General features: G+C 40.1%; 1 protein-coding gene across 5 annotated transcripts in view; it reads left to right on the plus strand.

Annotated features, from left to right (window-relative positions):
• Nyap2 (neuronal tyrosine-phosphorylated phosphoinositide-3-kinase adaptor 2) overlaps positions 1-20,165 on the plus strand; it is a 271,105-nt gene that overhangs the window by 107,470 nt on the left and 143,470 nt on the right. For 2 of the 5 annotated variants that reach the window (XM_060368703.1, XM_060368704.1), the window contains exon 4: positions 7,535-7,947. In XM_060368703.1, the coding sequence (XP_060224686.1) occupies positions 7,535-7,947 (413 nt within the window). The remainder of the gene's footprint in view (positions 1-7,534; positions 7,948-20,165) is intronic. The other 3 variants (XM_060368705.1, XM_060368707.1, XM_060368706.1) reach the window with 2 other exon arrangements.

Here is a 20,165-nt window from a genome sequence, read left to right on the forward strand (position 1 = left end):
ATTTAGAGGATTCAGTAAGACAAGGTTTTAAAGAAAGTACTTTAAAGCTAAGATTATAGACTGTGCCATACATCAGATTATGCTACAGGTACTTCACAGATGCACATAGGAACAGCTACTGAGCTTATGGGACAAATACAGGTAGGTAATAAATTTTAAGAAATGACTGTAAAAATTCAGGACGTAAGATATTCAGTTACTGGGAAATAATCTTAGGATATATAATGAACACATCACATTTCTGTCTCTCTCTTTATCTCACCTTCTCTCTTACACACACACACAAACACACTCATGCATACATGCATGCATATAAACATATCTTATTGTGTATATGTGTTTGTGTGTGTGTGTGTGTGTGTGTGTGTGTGTTACTCAAATGTCCAGGCCTGTCCGTTACATGATAGTTCCTTTATTGTGTGTGTTAGTTACTTGTTTTATTGCTGTAAGAAAACACTTGGCAACTTAAGGAAGTATGGGTTTATTTCAACTTACAGTTCTAGGGTAAGGAGAATCATGAGGCAAAGTCACTGCCTTGGTGGCGGTAGCTTGAGGCAGCAGGTCTCATTGTGTCTGTGGTTAAGGAGTAGATATTTGAATGCTGTTGTCCAGCTCTGGCTCCTTTTTATTCATTCAGGAACTGCAGGCCAAGGAATGGGCTGTCTGCATGCTAGCATACACCTTCCCACCTCAACCAGCAGAGTCAAGAAACTTCCTCACAGGCACACCCAGAGATTTGTTTCCATGGTGATTATTAGTCCTGCCAAGTTGACAATTAAGGTTAACTGCTACAGGGTAGAAGTTTAAAAGTATGTGGCCCATTATTTGTGGAAAAATCCATTACCCTTTGCTTTAAGCCACACTTCCTTCTCAATGTTTTATGGCAGTCAGAGTGACTAAAGACAACTTGATCTTGCCGCTTTACTTTCCCTGTGTGAGAAGAAACAGACTTGTTTAAACTCAAGATTATGAAACTTGTTTTTATTTTTATAACATAAGATGTGTCAGGCTCAGTCTATCTTGAGTGCTGGAGTCTTGTTGCAAAAGACTTTCTTTCTTCAGCCCACGTAGCTTTCCCTCGGAGCCAAGTAGCCCTACAGTAGAACTGGTTCCTCACTCTATCAACATCACATCTATGTTCAGTCTGAGACAGGAGAGCGACCTATTTACAGAAACATTCTTCTTTCTGAGCCTCACATCTGCTTTTAGGCTTTCTCTTTGTTGCTAGTTTGGTTTCTGAGTTTCACAGGTCGTATTAACAGTGGTGGACATTGGGGTTCAACAGATCTCTCAGAGGATCTCCAGGTTCTTGTGTCCCCGATGAACAGAGACACACAGTTGTACAGGAAGTAGAGCAGCTTATTAGAGAAAGGTATACTTCCAGAAAAGAGGAGTATCGGCAACACACAGAGCAAAAGTCACTGGCTCTTATGGTAATGCAGCACGGAGGGCCAGGACTTTTATGTCACAGTGGGCAGGCTTCTCTGCACATACTGTTACCTGTGGTACTACATATGACTTCATAGGTCACATGTATTGTTAGCATCTTAAATCACCACCCAGGGAAGTGTGTGTTGCCTTTATAGTGAGGGCTGGAGCTCCTGTTTATTGGCAGAGTGCTGATAGAGCATGTGCAACAAAGTACAGCATGAATAAATGAACGAATGAATGAATAAATAAGTCAAAGTCTTTACTTTGGATCACCTTCAGACACTCTAGACTGTGCCTATGGCATTGGTCTGATTTAGTGGGGGCAGATGTGTTCCCAGCCTTCTTTCCCAACTGTTTTTTAATATGATAATTTTGTAAGGTTTAGTGTAAAACCTGGTCTGAAAAAAATTTGGCTTCACTATGTCATATGCTACATCAGGGTTCCCAAGGAAGCAGAAACTGAGTTTTACTGAGGAGCTTGGTTGAGAGAGATGAAGAGAAGGAGATACAAGGGTGGTGATATAAGCTCAGCTTTGCTGAAGTCCTGTTACCTACAAAAGGAGAATAGGAAGGAGAGACAGTTGGACAGGAAGATCCTGAGACTATGCTGTAGCTATGGGAAAACAGAGACAAAGATTTCACATATGGAGCAGGAGCAAGCTCTCACAGCTCACATGTCTGTCCACTGGCTAGGAGCTTCCAGACTAGAAGACTACAGTATGCTTTGAAGATTGTAGCTGGATGCTGGGAGTCAACTGATCACCTCTGAGAAGACTTCCCCTTGAATCATATTTGGTTCATAGCAGCCACATGTTGTCCTCAAGGTGCAGCTGAAGTGACCCCTCAGTACTTTGCTCGTTCCCATCTGACTCCTGAGTGAAATTTGAGAAGGACGCAGCCAGTGACTTAAATTATATTCACAACCACTGCAGCTTGCATAGAGGCTGCCACATCCTCAGCATCCTGTCCTTGCTGATTAATTAACTGGACCATTGTGAACATATTTGATGGCTTTGCTGGTCACAAGATTAGTCTCTTTGATGATAAGTTGGAATTTCTTGGGACCGTGACCTCCACGAACTGAGGTTGCTGCATGTGACCACTCAAAGTCACCAAGTGAGCAAGGGAGGATCAAGAGACACCACAATGGGATAGAAAGATAACTCAGCTATTAAAGGCCAAGGCTCATGGCCAAAACTCCAAGAAATGCCCAAAACTACCTATCATGTTCGTATATATTTTTCACTTCTTGGTTGGAAAAGCCATCCTACCTGTTCCTGACTTTCAAAGTCTGTGGTTTTATGAGCTGTGAAGATGCTTCTTGTTTTATTTATTTGTATCCAATGATGTATGTATATAGACTCACTCGTGTTCATATCTGTGGAAGACAGACGTCAATATCAGGCGTCTTCCTCTATTACTCTGCATTCTTTTTGTTCGTTTGTTTCTTTGTTTGTGACAGAGCCTTTCACTAAAGTTGGAACTTACACTGATTGGTGTTTACTGTTGTAAAGGCTGGGAATTCCAAGATCAAAGGGGTTCATATAGCAAGAGCTTTCTGGTTTCATTATAACTCGGTCTGAGGCATCACAGAAAGAAAGGAGTACAATACGTTAAACTGCAAATCTTTAGCCTTTTTATAATCAATACAAATCCTTTTTCAATGGAACCATTCTGATGAAATGCCTAGCACTGGACTGTACTTCCCAACACAGTCCCCAAATGCAATGGGGGATTGCATTTCCAGCATATAAGTTTGTTTTGTTTTGTTTTTTTAACACAACCAATGAACAGCAAATTGAAAACACAAAGTCTTCAGGTAGGCTGGTTGTTATTTTGTAACTAACTTCATCCATCTTTGTAACTTTTCTGATCCAGGGAGACCTCGACCACACATGACATTTCTCTGTCATATGAGGTATTTGATTCTCTACTTATGAGGAGGGGCATACATACCCACCTACTTTCAACACTGTCCTGTAACAAAGTACATCACTAGTTGTAATTAGCGAGATATAAAAGAAAGCTTACACACCGCATATGAACAATGGTCTTAGTGGTCACTGTGTTTTTGCCAAAGCCATTCGTTCCTGTCAGAAGAACATTATAACCCAATAGGGGCTGACAGTGGAATGAAGACAGAATTTGAGGTAGAACTACAGGTAATGAACCATTGTTACTTCAAAATAACCTAAAAAGATCTGTCTGATAAATCTGTGGCATTTTGCCTCACATTTGTTTCTTCTGTCTCTTTGTAACAGTTATTTTCTCGTTGATGGAAGCCTTCTCTCTAGGGTTCTGGACTGACTACATTAGAATACATGGGCGAAGTTCTAAAGGCACAAACTCATAGGTCATTACAGACACTAATGCAACAGATGCGACTCGTTTTTAACCCTCGGGATTGGGGTAGTTTGCAGTTGGCATACTTTTTAAAAAACACCCGCAGATATTCGGCAGATCCAGAAGTGGATAATGTGCTTCATTCCATGATCACCAGTGTGCGATGGACTCATCCTCCTTCTACGTCTCTTGCATTTAGCTGTGTCATTATCCTTACTGCTCGTCCTTAACCTTGACATAAACAAAGGCCCCATGCATATGTAGCTCATTCTTAGTCACATTTTTTTTCACTGTGTGTTCTCCTGCCATGTCAGACTAAACTTGTATCTTTACCTGCTATTGTTTGAAGCACATGTTGTACTCCACTTGGAAGAAGTGTTACACTGTGTGTGAAAGGAAATTTATAAGCAAAAGCAGCCTTATACAAAATTGTTCTGTGCTGATACATAGATAATCGTGTCATGAGGCAGCAGAGGTAATTATCTGTCTGGGAAAAGAGGCAGGCTCTATTTAGGTCAAAGGTAACAGATAAATTGCTGATACAATTATTTCTAGTAACTCTCTCGCAAATGGCTGTGTGCATTAACACATGCATCGATCTCCCCAGGTGAGTGTGTTCCTGGCAAAGAGGCAGCTGTCTGCATAAATCTTTATAGCAGCTTTTGTTCAGAGATACAACGGAAATGAGGAAGAGACACGTAGATGAAAAAATAATTTAAGGCAAAGTTAGATGAAATAAAATACATCATCTTCTGTGGGGAACATCAAAGCCATGTCATCACAGATTGCAATCTTCCCGTACTGTCAAGACTCCTCCCAAACACTAAGCTCATTTTCCCAGAAATTCTTAATGACTTTTTTCTCAAAACACTCTGTGCAAACCTTTCATCTGTGTCTTGACTGATGTTCCTGAAACAAACACAGAAATTAAAAATGCACAGAAACATTAAACAGGTTGCTTATTGTTTCTATGTAAAAATTCACTTCACTGACATGCTAAGGCCGTCTGAGCTCTTGCATGTCCATGGCCCCTCTTTATCACTGGCATCCATGTTACTATGCTACATGTAGTGTCTAAACACTAACTCAAAATATGAAGCAAGAAATGATATAAAATTATGTTGGTGTAGCGAATTAGTTTCTGAGTAAATGCTAGAAAAAAACTATTGGAATCTTGTGGCTTCTTGTAGCTTTTCCCACAATATACATATACTTCTCATTTGAAGAAGAAAAACATTTCAATTCCCATTATTGTTCTTATCACAGTTTGGATTTCAAAATGTATGGACTTATTTACTCATTGATTTATTCATTTGTTTGCTTATTTATTGGTGTTTGAAATTGAACCTAGAGCCTCATCTATGCAAAAGGAGTATTCTACTACTAAAATATATTCACGGCCCTGAAATTTTAGAGTTGCAATGAATGTCATAATGGTGTGAAAGACATAATAAATGAAATATCTAACTTTGAATTGGATTAATTATGGAAATTAAGATAAAATAAAAATGTAATAATTCTAAATAAATCTATATACTAAGAAAGGCAGACTCAACAAGCTTACAAAATTCATATACTTCAAGTTTCTTTTCATGATTGACACATTTCAGTGAAAAGCAAATATTTTGTACATGATTTTTCTATTAGGTTTTCCTTTAAGTAAATGAGCTTAATATATAGAGAAAGCTCTAAAATAATTTCTCTTCTGAAAGCTTACATATATATTCATGTTGTTTTCTTCATAGACTTTCCATTGCATACGGTATAGAAAGAGACACCCAAAAGTATTTCCTTTGTAGTTAACTAACTTCAAACCGAGAGGGTTACTTATTTCTAAATCTTACCATGTCAAACCTGAATATTTTCCCATGTAGAATCTGAAAAATAGTAAATTTGGAAAGTTTTTACAACTCAATACTTAGGAAGTTAGTCACATGAGGATAGGTCATTTGTTCACTGTTAAAAGTTTCTACTGTATGAGGTGGGGTTTTCTGCTTAATGGAACCATCTTTTAAACATCACGGGGTGGGAATGTTCCTAGAAAACGAAGTGATAGACAATTCAGTCATCAGTTTGAAATGTGTTTCCTCTCCTCTTCTTCCAGAACTCTGTCCTCTTCCTTCTTCCTCCATTCAATTGCCTTCCTGCCTCCCTTCTTTTTTTTTTTTTTTTCAATGCAGTTTATTCAGGAACATTGAACAATCCTCGGACCTCGGGGAAAGCCAGCCCACAGCTTAAATAGCCTCTGGGTAGCCAACCCAGGCGTGCCACGGGGGCAATGCAGATAGGTCCACATACATGGAAGCAAGCCAGATCCTCGGCCTTAGCCAAATGTGGAGTTGTTCATGACAGAGAGCACTCACCATCTGGAAGGTGGAAGGCGGAAACCAGCTCCATCTTTAAGGCATAGCATTCTGCAGCTCTCTACAGTTCCCCCTTTTTGATTTAGACGCATCAGGCAAGAGTAGAGGTCTGATCTCTGATATTAGAAATAAATTGGGACTTTGTACAGCTGTTCATTTAGGTGTCATCCACCCAAAGAGCATCAGACCCGTCCAATACCTTTTTCTAAGAGGCGGGACCTGGGGCATCAACCCGCATGCAATCAGACATGCTCTTCTCTGGGTCCAAAGCGGCTGACCCTGAGTGCAGTGCTTAGCCTCGCATCCTGAGCGTATCATTTTAGCTTTTTATGGTATCCAACCATGCTTGGGGAGAATGTCCTGCTTCAATGGCTAGCATACAACATGAGAATTTTTCCTGTGCTGCAAATCTGTCTAAACAATTGTCGAGCTATATTTTAGATAATTGGACTGGAGAATTCGATACTACGATGGAGCAGCTGAGAGTGGCCATTGTCACAGTAAATTCTACCAGAGTGGACGCAGGACTAGCCACAGGATTATCAACATGGATTGCTGCAGCCATGAATCATCTGAAGGAATGGGCGGGCATGGGAGTGTTAGCAGGCCTTCTGGTGTTGGTCTCCTTGGTTTGCCTGTGGTATATATGCAAGATTAGAGTCTCACAACAGTGTGATGCAGCCATGATCATTCAGGCCTTTACTGCCTCCCTTCTTAGCTTTTCCTTTCTTTCTTCTTTTCTTCCCTCCCACACTCCCTTTCTCCCATCTTCTTGCTCTCTCCAGGATCTATCCCAGTCTCTTTCCTTCTCCTGCCCTGTCTTCCTTGTCCCTCCCTCTCTCTGTTCTCTCTTCCATCCTGCTGCCTTTTGCTCCTCCCCAGCCTCCACCTTTGGCTTTTTCATTCTCTTGCTAGTGTTCATTAACGGAACCTTTATGTCCCTTTTCTCAACACATTAAGCAGGCAAATTAGAGACGGTATTGATGAGTACAATGGGGACCCAGTCAATCACCAGGAGCTGGTCTGGAGTATGTTGTCACCAAATTCTCATATACTTCTTAAATCATGAGACAAGATTTACCTCAACATCCTTTAAAAAAAATTAGTGGCTGCAGACAGTTTACAGTATTTTCCCCCATAAGATATTAGGTTCATCTGGAGATAAAGATGCCTGCGGACACATGTTACACTGAGCTGAATCAAATTGTTTTGTTTTTACTGTTAGGAATTTATTTAAAAGTATATAGTCTGTTTTCATGCCATTTAAGACTGGCCTATGTAACATGATGTACCAGTGAGAATTTTCACCTTTCGAGAACAGGCTGGCGGTATGTATGCTTTCACGTATATCCTGGCCCACTATTGGCCTCACATGTGGTCTCTGCTCTCTGTTACAGCATAGGGGGAGAAGTAGGCCGAAGCCAGGACGCCAGCTACGCGGGCAAGCATTTCCGCATGGGGTTCATGACGATGCCTGCACCTCAGGACCGACTCCCACATCCCTGCTCCAGTGGATTCACTGTGAGATCTCAGTCCCTGCACTCTGTCGGGGGCACTGAGGACGAGAGCAGCTGTGGATCCCGGAGACAGCCGCCTCCGAAGCCCAAGCGAGACCCCAGCACCAAGCTTAGCACCTCCTCGGAGACAGTCAACAGCACTGCAGCGAGTAAGAGCGGGAGACCTCTGGAGAGGGCAGAAGGTAAACTCTCCATGCCAACTTCCCACTCATCTCCAAGGGCTTCAGCTTCTGGGCACCTGTCTCCTTCCCCTGGGTCCCAGGAAAGGAACAACAAGGGTAGGACGCATTATGGTGTGTTGTCAAACAGTCTTATTTAATATGTGAAATCAGAAAAGCCAGACAGGGCGGGCGGTGCAATTCGGTAGCTGAGCGCTTGCAGTCGTACGTGAGGGTTCCCAGTTCAGTCCACAGTGCAAAACCAAAACAAAATGGACAAAGCAATCTGTAAGCTTCACAGCCCCTTTAAGGCTTTGAGTCATTCAAAAATTACTTTTGCCTAGAAGTATATCTGCTGTTTATATCTTCTTACTTGCGTTTATTTCCTATTTACATAGTTGAAAGATGTCTTGGATGATCATTAGAAAATCTTATGGAGGAGACTTTAATGTAGAAAATATAAGAAGAAAAATTTATTATCATATTTGTTAGAAATGACCATTTTTTTGACATTTTTTCCCCTTCTTGTGTATATGTACCAGCTAAGGAGTTCAGTCTCTGCTTCATAAGTCTGATTTCTTTCCTTGTAGTTTATTTATTTTTTTCCTCTCAGCTACAAGATACACAAATCAACCATAGCTCCTTCAGGGTTATGAATATAAATTTGGTCACATTAGCCTTACATCTCACAAACCCTTCAGCCCTTCTGGAATAAAGAAGCCCGTAGCTTACCTGAGCATTTTCAAAAAGCCCTTTGGTTGGAGTGGCGTCCTAAGTGGGCTTTGACACAGCCGTCCCCCAGTTCAGGCCCTTATAACAAATTGCCGTTGGCTGGCTTGTTTATGAAGAGTGGTAATTCATTTCTGTAGCTCTGCTGAAAAGCCCAGGAGCCAGCGTGATTTCCAAATAAAGCCCTCCTCAAGGTTTTGGAATCGTGTCTTCTGATATTACATGCTTTATATGTGGTAGGAGCGAGTATAAGAATGCTAAGCAATCTTGTCTAGGGAGGCTCTCCCCTTGGGTCCCTCTTGCCTCCCAAAGACACCTCTTCTCGAACAGTAAGCTTAAGCTTTCAGCACTTTAATGTTGTGGTACATAGCTTTCTATCCCTCATTCCAAGCCATTCAGACACCTGTGTCAGCTGTGAGGTATAGCTCAAGGTCCCCCGGGCTGCCAATGGCGAGTCTACAGCAGAATTCTGCTGAGCCCTGTGGCCTTTTTTCTGACCCAACTGTCCCTGAGTTTCAATCTTCCCTGAACCTCACAGTACCACATTTCAGGTTTGTTCGCGGGGAGAAGAAGTCATGCCACCGCTTCCTCAAGTACCAGTTCTTTGCCAGCTGAGATTCCTGGCCTGACTCTCAAGAGATACAATGCCTGTGGGTGACATGCTGTCTCGCCCTTCATTCTTCTCACATCTTCCTCCTATTGCTGCTCAGATATAGTCTCAGCGAGTTGTTAAATAGTGCGGATGGATACCTGGAGAAAGAACGAATCCTTCCATTTTAAAAGAACAGTTTTCACCTTTAATATTGTTTGTCCACACCTAGATGTCTATGTGAATGTGCATATAACAAGCGGATATAAGCAAAAACACACCATGTGTGCACATACGTGTGAGCGCTTCAGACCACAGCACAGTATGTTCTCTGCATTTCCAGGCTCACCTTTTCAGTGCTTCATTCTAACTAACTTCCGTGGCATCTAATCTCAAAGAAACATTATTTTTACAGAGAGAAATGTTTCTAGCTAGGATGTACAAATTATCTATGCTCTTGGTAATCCTCAGTGCAGCTTCCAATTTGATTAGATACAAGAAAGAATATCATAGTGGGCTTTTGGTGTGCGTGTGTGTGTTTACATTCATTTCTTAGCATCCATTAGATTTAGAGTTCTAGCTGAGTGTGATGGTGCTAGTCTGTGATCTCAGTACTCAGGGAATCAGAGGCAGGTGGATTTCTGTGAGTTTGCAAACAGCCTGGTTGCACATTAAAAGTGAGTCTAGGGCAGCGAAGGCTACAAAGAGAAACCCTGTCTTGGAAAAAAAAAAATCAGAACTGCTCTCATTGTTCAGAGTTAGAGGTGAACCTTTGACTTTGAAGCACTACATTTTTATGCTTCTGGAAACAGCAGACCTTTAGTTTCCCTGTTAATAAGGGCTGGGTGGTGACAGGACCTTGGAACATTTTAAACATTGTTCTTAAATTTTCTCAAATATTTAAACATGACAACTTCAATTTCTCTTTATTCTGTGTGATCCCCATGTCCAGAAGTCAGCCATCTTTTGTTTATGCTGCCAGAACCACATCATCAATTACACCAGGTTGCTTGCCAAAGAAAATTATAGATTCAAAGACAGGAATATTTGAGGGATGAGGTCTTTATACAACTCAAAGTGGAAATAGTGGGGCATTCTGGGCTTAAAGAATTTTGCAGATTAGAACAGGAAGATCCGGAGTTTGAGACAAGCCTGGGCTACATAGAAAGTTCTGAGATAACTCAAGCTAAAGAAATAGCAAGGGCCATGCCCCAAGGCCATGTCATGCAATGAACTCCTCGAAGGAATGTAGGATACAAACCTCCAGGGCAGTCTTGTTAAGAAGAGGGGAAAGTGAAGTACAAAGAGTGAAACTAGGGGTGCAGAAGCAACATTGGATGGCTGTCAGTTACCTTAAAAAATGGAGACAGGGTTTCTCTTTGTAGCCCTGACTGTCCTGGACTCACTTTGTACAGAGATCTGCCTGTCATCATTGTTTTTTTTTTTTTTTTTTTTTTTTTTTTTTTTTTTTTTTTTTTTTAAGGCAGACATGAGAAAGTGGCTCAGATTGTGTAGCAAAGATTTAAATTAGGTGTAGAAATTACTTGACAGGCTCTGATGCTTATGGACCACCAGGCCCAAATTCAGCATTTCTGTTTAGAAAAGAACTCTCAAGATAGATTGGGACGCCCTTAGCTGTGTGGGTGTATAAGGGTCTTACATAGACCTCATGATGGTTAGGATCCAGTAAAAGGAAGAACAGCATTAGCTATGCAAATTTACTTTTCTCTTTGGACTTCATAAGAAAGCAATAATCTCAAAGCTATATATAGCCAACTGTTTTCTAATAGGTTATTAGAATAATAATGACAGGGTTGAATCAGGGTCCAGTTCATAGATGGGAAAAAAAAAAAAAAAAAAAAAAAAAACCTCTTGAGTCTAAATGCATGGGCACATACATCCATACTCAAATCCAGTATTATTTAAATATGTAGATTGATCTTTTATGAATCCCCAGTTCTTTATAATTAGGAGCTAACTGGAGCTTATTATAGAGCTCATGTTTTCTTTACCAACTCTTAGCTGTCAACATCATAACAGAAAAAAAATGTGACTTCTATACATCTTAGCCTGTCTTTTCTTTTTCTTTTTCTTTCTTTCTTATTTTTTTTTTTTTTTACCTGAAATGTCAGCAAAATCAAAATATTGATTCAGGGGCATTAGAATGATTTCCATGGTAACCGGCTGCTATTTAAAGAGAGGATTGTGACTTCCCTGTGGATAAAAGTAAAAGGAAAATAGCTTTTCAAAACTACAAAAAAAAAAAACAGATGAAATTTGCATGCATACACACACAGACACACAGAGATTACACAAGGAAGAGTGAGATTTGCTGTTTGTTATTGTTCTATCCCATTCAAATACACATTGGCCACTTCAGACTATAAAAGTCACATCTCTAAAACTTTATTAGTAGGTTTCATAAACTGGAAATCATCAATCCATAAATAGCTTGTTGGCTCTCCTTTTTCTAAATTTATTTATTCACTTCATATCTCAATCATAGCCCCTTGTTTCTTCTCTTTATACCCCCTCTCTCTCCCTTATGCCCTGCTCTTCTTCTCTACTCTTCAGAAAACGGGAGCTCCACCACCACCCCACCCCAACACAGGAAGTGTATCAGAACTGAGTGCATCCTCATCTCCTGAGGCCTAGCCAGGCACCCCCACCAGGGGAAAGTGATTGAAAAGCAGGCAACAGAGTCCATGTCAGAGACAGCCCCTACTTCCATTACTCCCCCACATGAAGACCAAACTTCCATCGACTACATCTGTGTAGGGGGCCTAGGTCCAGTCCATACATGGTCCTTGGTTGATGCCTCAGTCTCTCCAAGCCTTCCTGGGCCCTGGTAGTTGACTCTAAAAATTTACCCTGTCTACAAGATATGCAGTGACAAAAATAGAGTGGATATTGAGTGAATAGCCAACCAATGCCTGACCCAACCTGAGACCCACCACATGGGATGTAGCCAACCCCTGACACTATTAGTGACGCTCTGAGAAGAATTCTTAAAAAACAAAAACAAAAACAAAAACAAAAACAAAAAAAAAACAGGTCACGTGAGCTGTTTCTTGTATGTCGATCAACCAAAGAAGCAGCTATTAAGCATCTCCCTCTTTTCTAGTCACCCTCTTTTCTCTGGTGAACCTATTCCTTCTTAAAGACAATGAGAGAAATGTTGCCTCAGCATGGTCAAGAGTCAAGAGGCAAACTCTGAATTTGGCCAAGTGACGAAATAGTGACAACTGTTTCTTTATCTTTGAGGTACCATCTACAGTACCGAAATCAAGGTGGTACTATTCTTCCACCATACCTTTACAATAGCTTGGTGTGTCAATGCTAATGGTGTGTATGATAAATTGCTGAAGAAATATAAGTTCAATGCAGTGCGAAATGCCATTGGTAGTCCTGAATGACATGAGTGTTTGGCTTAGCGCAACACTGGTGTGCTAAGCAAACATGGAAGGGAAAGAGAAGATGAATTCACACACTCTCCACCATGGAACATAAACAGATACTACAAAAACATGGAAAATGAAAGTTGCTGAATGTGGGAAGAATGTGGAGAAAAAGGACCTCTTGTACACTGTTAGTTTTGTTGTTAAGTGGTACAGATGTTATGGGAAACAGCATGGAGTTCCTCGCAAAACTGACAGTAAAACTACAATGGGATCCAGCGATCCCAGTACAGGATATACATATAAAAGGCATCTTTGTTGCATTACTAGTCATAAGTGTCAATATATGGAATCATCCTAAGTCTAGAGGCTGATAATGAATAAGGAAAATTGGGTGTATACACACAGCAGACTGTATCTTCCTTCATCAGTTAACATTTTTCTGCAATGTGGAGGAATCTGGAGGCTAGAATGTTAAGTGAAATAAAGCAATCACAGAAAGACAAGTGCAGTGCCAACCCCCTTACATGTAGAGAGATAATATCTGACCTGATAGAAGCAGAATGGAACAGATGTTACCAGGGAATGGCTGGAGTTGGGGGAATAGCAACCAAAGGAGACAAGTTTAAGTTAGGTAGAGGAATGCTTTAAGAGATTAACTGCAAATTAATTGTAACTAAGTCAATTACAGTATATTCTTGCACATCACTGACAGTAGATCTTATCATTTTCTTTTTTCTAAGGTTTATTTGTTTTTATTTTATGTGTGTTTGTGAGTGCACATTTGCACGACCGTGCAGTGCCATAGAGGCATAGAAGAAGGCACTGGATTCCCTGGAGCTGGACATAACTGTTGTTAGAAAACGTGTAGTTGCTAGAAACTGAACCTGGATTGTCTGCAAAAGCAGCATGTACTCTTAACCACTGAGCTATCTGTCCAGCCCAGACATTAATGTTTTTACCAGTAAAACTTTTGTGAAGTCATCCATATTAATAATTTTTTAGCTATCCAACAGTACATGCGTATTCAACCCTACACAGTAAAACATGACAAGTACATTAACTGAATTTTTGTTTTATGTATAGAAGTGTCTTGCATGAATTCATGTATGTGTACCATGTGCATGCTTGGTGCCATAGATGTCAGAAGAGATCATTGGATTACCTGTATCTGGAGTTGTAGATAGCTGTGAGTTGACATTTGGGTGCTAGAAAGAAACCTGTGTCCTTTGCAAGAAAAGACAGTACCCTTAACTACTGATTCATATCTCCAATCTCAGGTCTAAATAAAATTTGAATGTTAAGAATGTATATATACAAAAATTGGTATGACATTCCATTAGTAATTCTCACGCATTAATACATATTTCCCACGCCTAATAAGGTTTTAGGAATAGGGAACTATATATTGTTTAATATGAGGAATAAAACACATGTTTTCTGTTTCTGGAATACCTCACTAAGGATGAGGTTTTCCAGTTCTCACCATTTGCCTGCAAATTTCATGATTTCCTTGGTTTTAGTTGCTGAGTAGTATTCCATTGTGTAAATGGACCACATTTCTGTATCCATTCCTCCATTGAGGGACATCTGGGTTGTTTCCAGGTCCTGGCTATTATGAATAAAACTGCTAAGAACATGGTTGAACAAATGTCCTTGTTCTGTACTTGAGCATATTTTGGATATATGCCTACAACAGGTATAGCTGGATCTTGAGTTCCTAATTGTCTGAGAAAGTGCAAGATTGATTTCCAAAGTGGTTATACAAATTTACATTCCCACCAGCAATGGAGGAGGGTTCCCTTTCTCCACACCCTCTCCAGTTCTACTTGAGTTTTTTGATCTTTGCCATTTTGATGAGTGACACACACTGTATATACTCACACATAATACTAGACATATAATACAGAATAAACCTACCAAAATCTGTACACCTAAAGAAGGTGAAATAGATGGAGGACCCTGGGTAAGATGATCAATCCTCATGCAGAAAGGCAAATGGGACATACATTGGAAAAAGGAGAAAACAGGAAACAGGACAGGAGCTTACCACAAAGAGCCTCTAAAAGACTCTACCTAGCATTGTATCAAAGAAGATACTGAGACTCATAAAAAAACTTTGGGCAGAGTGCAGAGAATCTTAGGAAAGAAGGGGGAGATATTAAGATCTGGAGAGGATAGGAACTCCACAAGAATAGCAAAAGAACCAAAATATCTGGACCTAGGGGGTCTTTTCTGAGACTGATACTCGAACCAAGGACCATTCATAGAGATAACCTAGAACCCCTACCAGATGTAGCCCATGGCACCTCAGTATCTAAGTGGGTTCCCAAGTAAGGAGAACAGGGACTGTCTCTAGCATGAACTCAGTGGCTAGCTCTTTGACCACCTTACCCCAGATAGGGGAGCAGCCTTGCCAGGTCACAGAGGAGGACAATGCATACCAGTTCTTATGAGACTGGATAAGCTAGGGTCAGATGGAAGGGGAGGAGGACCTCCCCTATCCGTGGACTTGGAGAGGGGCATAGGAGGAGATGAGGGAGGGAGGGTTGGATTGGGAGGAGAAGAGGGAGGGGACTACAGCTGGGATATGAAGTGAATAAACGATAATTAATGTTAACAATAAAAATTTAATAAAAAAGCATGCTTTCAACTTTAAGAACCTTACAGACAGCCTCCCTTAAAACAGTGGTCCTCAACCTTCCTAATACTGCAACACTTTTATTCAGTTCCTCATGTTGTAGTGACCCCCAGCTATAAAATGATTTTTGTTGCTATTTCAGAGCTGTAATTTTGCTACTGTTATGAACTGTTATGTAAATATTTTTGGAAATAGAGGTTTGCCAAAAGGGTCATGACACAAATGTTGATAGCCACTGCCCAAAATGATTCAATCTCTTCAGCATCCATTTACCCTTTTGCCTCAGGTTCTATTTAATGCTTCACTTACAGTGTCATCTTATGATTATTTCTTTACAAAACACTGAGAAGACAGTTTTGAATTGGTACAATTGTCCTAGTTTCTGATGCTGTCTTTCAGAAATGATTGGTGCATTCATACTTTTAATTTAACTTTACTTTTGTTAGTATCTAATATAATGTAGGCTGGCTGAGAGCTCTCTGTGTAACTACAGATGGCTTTGAAATTCCAGTACTTCCATACATTTTTCTAAATGCTGCCATGAAAGTCATGGGCTTCCATACCTAATGTGAGATTATTTCTTTTGACTCACGCATGCGAACAAGATATACCTCCTGCAGTGTTTTCAAGTTGTCCCTAATGATCTGGACTATATCACTGACCCAGAATCTAGTGAATGAGAATTTTGTCTATGATCAGTATCTTAAAAACCAAACAAAATGCTTCATAAAGGCTGTCAAAGAAGGAAAAGTAGACTTTATCATAATGTTATTTTTTTATACCCCCATCTATTCAGCAAATACTTTGAATGTGTCTACCACATTGTATTTGGGATTTGACCAGCAAAAGTAGTCTATTACTATTACTTTTTTAGTATTACTTTTTTTTCTAATTCTTCACCTTAGTCTTTCTGACTTGATCCATATCACAGAGCAAGCAGTGATTAAAGGAAGGATTATAAAAACCAGAAAACCTGCCATAAGAGCCCAGAAGTGTTTTTTTTTTTTAAAAGCAATTAATTGTTTAGCGAGGGAAGAAAGTTTCACACATTTTAATCTATGTGTTTGTTACTCTTTGGCTGCTGGCAATACAAAGATCCCTGTTTCTAAGCAGACAGCTTAGCCCTTTGGTTTCAGATGTCTCCAGGGTTCTGGTCTGTAGCACTGTGAGATAAGAAATAATATATTTTTTTAAGCAGGGAATTTTGTGATTTGTTAATTAGAAAAGTGAACATCTTATAAACGCGGCAGGAGAGTACCTAGGTCGTTGTGTGGCACTCTTTGGTGCCGCGGAGCCTTGCTTCTTTTCCTTCCACAGGATGGGCTAAGTTATTAGCAGAGACTGGTTAACGCCAACTCTTCCTCGGCTTTCCCAGCTTAGCTTTCTCATTTCAAAAAAAATGAGATAGGAGAGCCCTGAATAACCTTGATGTTTCAACATGCAGGGTATCTTCTGAGCCCTGTCTGGATTTACAAGCTCTTTAATATTTTCCACACTCTTTTTTCCTCTTTCGCCAACTGTTCAAAAACTATTTTATTTGTTTTGGGAATTTCATACTTGTCCACAGTGCATTTAGATCACACGGGACCGCCATTTTCCTCCTTCAGCTTCTCCCAGTGTACACATAACAAGAGACAGCTGTCTTCACAGTATCCTTCTAGGAAGGGCACTAAGCCCGGCATAGCCTACAGTGAGAAAACCAAAAGACACCCTTAGTGAGCTTTCCATCCTGTTAACGTGGGATAGTTCTTATTCATTTTATGAGTGTAGAAAGTACGAGGTTATCGCAGAAGGCCTCCATTCCTGGATTTCTCTTTCCAGGTTGGCAGAATCACATGCAGCTTGGCTTCCTGGAGTAAAAGCCATCTGTCAACCGGGCTCTGTTCAGATGGAGATGGGGCTGTACAACGACCACGTGTGATTGCTCTCTAAATGAACCCCCAGGCTCATGAATGAAACAATTTGCAAGTTAAAGCCTTGTGCAATGTGTTTTTCTCTCTGTACTTGCCATGGCTAGGGCTCTAATGCAAAGTACTAACTGCCTTAATGGTATAATCCAATGTATTCTACTGAGTCCGGCCTGACCTACCTTTCCCAAGTGCTCAGACTCATAGGACTCATGATCTGTGTTCTTGACATAAATAGATTGTTTGTTTGTTTTGTTTTGTTTTGTTTTTTTTGAGATGTCAACCTGCCCAACGTTCTTGGGGGTTCTGTTGGGATTAGGAATGGATTTCTGAGGCTTTTCTATTGCTGGAAACAAATCACCACAAATACTGTGGCTTAAAACAAAAAAAAAGATGTTATTATTTCACAGTATACATTGGGTAGATACATGTTCTCAGAATACCTCAAGATTATCATTCAGAGTACCAACAAGATTTGGGGTCTCATCTGAGGCTTAGGAGGGTCTCTACCAAAGCTTATGTCACATTAAAACTTATTTAGTCACAATTTTGGAGCACACAGTAGCTTGTCTTTTCAAAAAGAACAGTAAGTGAGTTCGCTAGCAAACTGATTCTTCCCTTTCAGAGACATCTGGTGGTCTTTTATTTTAGGTATATAAATACTTGTGTTGTGTGCAAGTATAATGTAGTATGAGAGTGTGTGGGTGTGTTTGCATGTCTGCCTTTGTAAGTATAGGTGTGCTCATGCCAATGCACAGATCTGAAGATCAAATGGCAACTTTAGGTATCTGTCTTTGACTTTCTTCTTGTTTGAGGAAGGATCTCTCCTGTTCACCAGGCTATCTGGCCTGTGTGCTTCAGGATTTCTATGTCTGCCTACCATCTTCTGAAAAGAGTGTGCAGATTGCAAAGAAATATGTGTTAGTGCATAGGGCTTTATGTAGAGTCTGGGGATCTAAACTTAGATCCTCAACACCTTACCTACTAATTCATCCCCCAGCACCAAGACTGGCTCTTTTAAAGAGTTCACTTGAATAGTATAGGATCATCTTGATTTATGTATAGTGTTGGTTGAGTTAGTCAACTTGTTAGAAACAATAGTACAACTAGAAAATCCTTTGGACATTTTAAATACACTGTAGCTTAATCATAGGCATGAAATGTCATCAAATTCACAGCCCAGCTTCTTCTGGAAGGGGAAATCATAAGAGGCATATACTCCTTAGGGGTGGGAATCTTGATAGACAGCCCAGAATTCTGAGAGCTCAGTGATACAGGGAAAGTAGGTGTGTATAGCTTTCCCACATACTATTCAGTTATTGGATACTCGAAAAGTCTTATTCGGAAAGTAAATATGAATGCCATAAAGAAACCACAATTCTACAGAATGCCCAAACAAATGAAATGTCGGCTGAACAAACCCCATCCCCTTTTATCCATATAAGAAAATCATCCATGTGGCAAAATAGCTGGGTTATTTTATTGCATGGAAGTAGGGAACATCACATTGCTGGTGGCTTCAGCTTTATGGAGGAAACACTTCTGCATTTAGAAGCTACCAGGCTAAGAATTAGAACACAGAGGTCTAAGGAGAGCATTGGTGGAAACGCACCAGTGATTGCAATGAGAGTTTCCCTGGACACCAGTCTGTGTGAGGCCCCACTGCTGAGTTTCCTACTTGGTCAGATCTCTCGACTAAGTGTGCTAACCTGCCCAGTCCCTTCCCACTAAAAACACCAGATGGCTGTAGACCAGGTAAGTCTGGCCCAGCATCATCTGTGACACAGAGAATGTCCTCCCCATTGTTTTGGTCCATAAGTAACGCCAGCTCTTGATTTTTTTGGAGTTTGTTCTAGTAAGGAAAGCTCTATAACTTCTGATATGTGTGTGTCTGCCAGTAACGTTCTGATCATAACTTATATGATCTTAAGTGACATGGCTTTTCAATTGCAAGGACAGCATCAATTTTCTTAATTTTGACAGTTAAATACATATATAGCAGGTGCTGTGATCACACATAGCTCAATAACACTCTCTTATCTGTCTCCTATCAATTTTCAGTAATGGGTAAATGAATATTGGAAACATGGAACATGAAATGAAATAAGTGTCTAACTTCCTTTGTGGTTTCTGCATTTTCATGCCCTTAAATTTGGAGAGGGTTTTATGTTTTCTTTGCCTTTACACTAAAGCAAATTAATTGATAAATTGCTAATTAGTATCACTCTCATATAAATGGAGAAATGACGGCTTCTAACCTTCTGTCTTTCAGTGTAATCCACCTCTTTTACCTCTCATCCCCTCAAAGCCATCACTTTTCTCTGTTCCTTCAGACATCTGTTCAGTGTTTGAGTCTTAATAGGAACTGAAACCACCATTGTTAGAAGTCAGCTTTGAGGGCCGCTAATTTTTTCACAGGCATGTTTCCTGAGATAGCCAAACACATTTCCATGTTTCCAAGCTCTGTTCAAGCCTTTCTGAAACCCTTTGTACTGAAATCCTACCCTACTGCCATTTGATTCCATAAAGAATTTGATATTTTACTGAATATTAAACTTTTGTTTTTAGGAAATGCCCTCATCTTGTGTCTACTGTGTTGCGTGGGATGGAATCTTTCTAATGTGTAGTACATTTCTCCTCCAGTTAGGACTTGCTTAACTCATGGACAGGGAGGTCTCCTCTGACTGTGCTGCTACAGCTCTTCTTTCTTGCTCAGGTGGTCATTTAAAGGCCTTCTGTGCATGCTTACTCTCTGCCCAAACACTAATTTATGATATAAATGCATCCAATTTTCTGCTCCACAATTCCACCTTCATTGTGCCTTCTCAGTGGTGTTCCTTCATCCCTACCCTTTGCAATTTCCCTTTAACATCTTCTACTCTTATTGTTGTCTCAGACAATTTAAAAATATATTAGCCCTTTCATTGTTTGAGGCTAAAAAAAATTTCAATCTTTTTTCCATTCTCTTTCCTCATTCCAAACACTATCATATACTTCTCCTTACTCAAAATTTCATTAATTATTGTTGCATATGTATTTGTATGTATATGTATTTAAATAATACATAAATATTTATGTACTTAGGAATA

The sequence above is a fragment of the Meriones unguiculatus genome, chromosome 15 (genome assembly GCF_030254825.1).
Source record: "Meriones unguiculatus strain TT.TT164.6M chromosome 15, Bangor_MerUng_6.1, whole genome shotgun sequence".
Taxonomy (NCBI): domain Eukaryota; kingdom Metazoa; phylum Chordata; class Mammalia; order Rodentia; family Muridae; genus Meriones; species Meriones unguiculatus.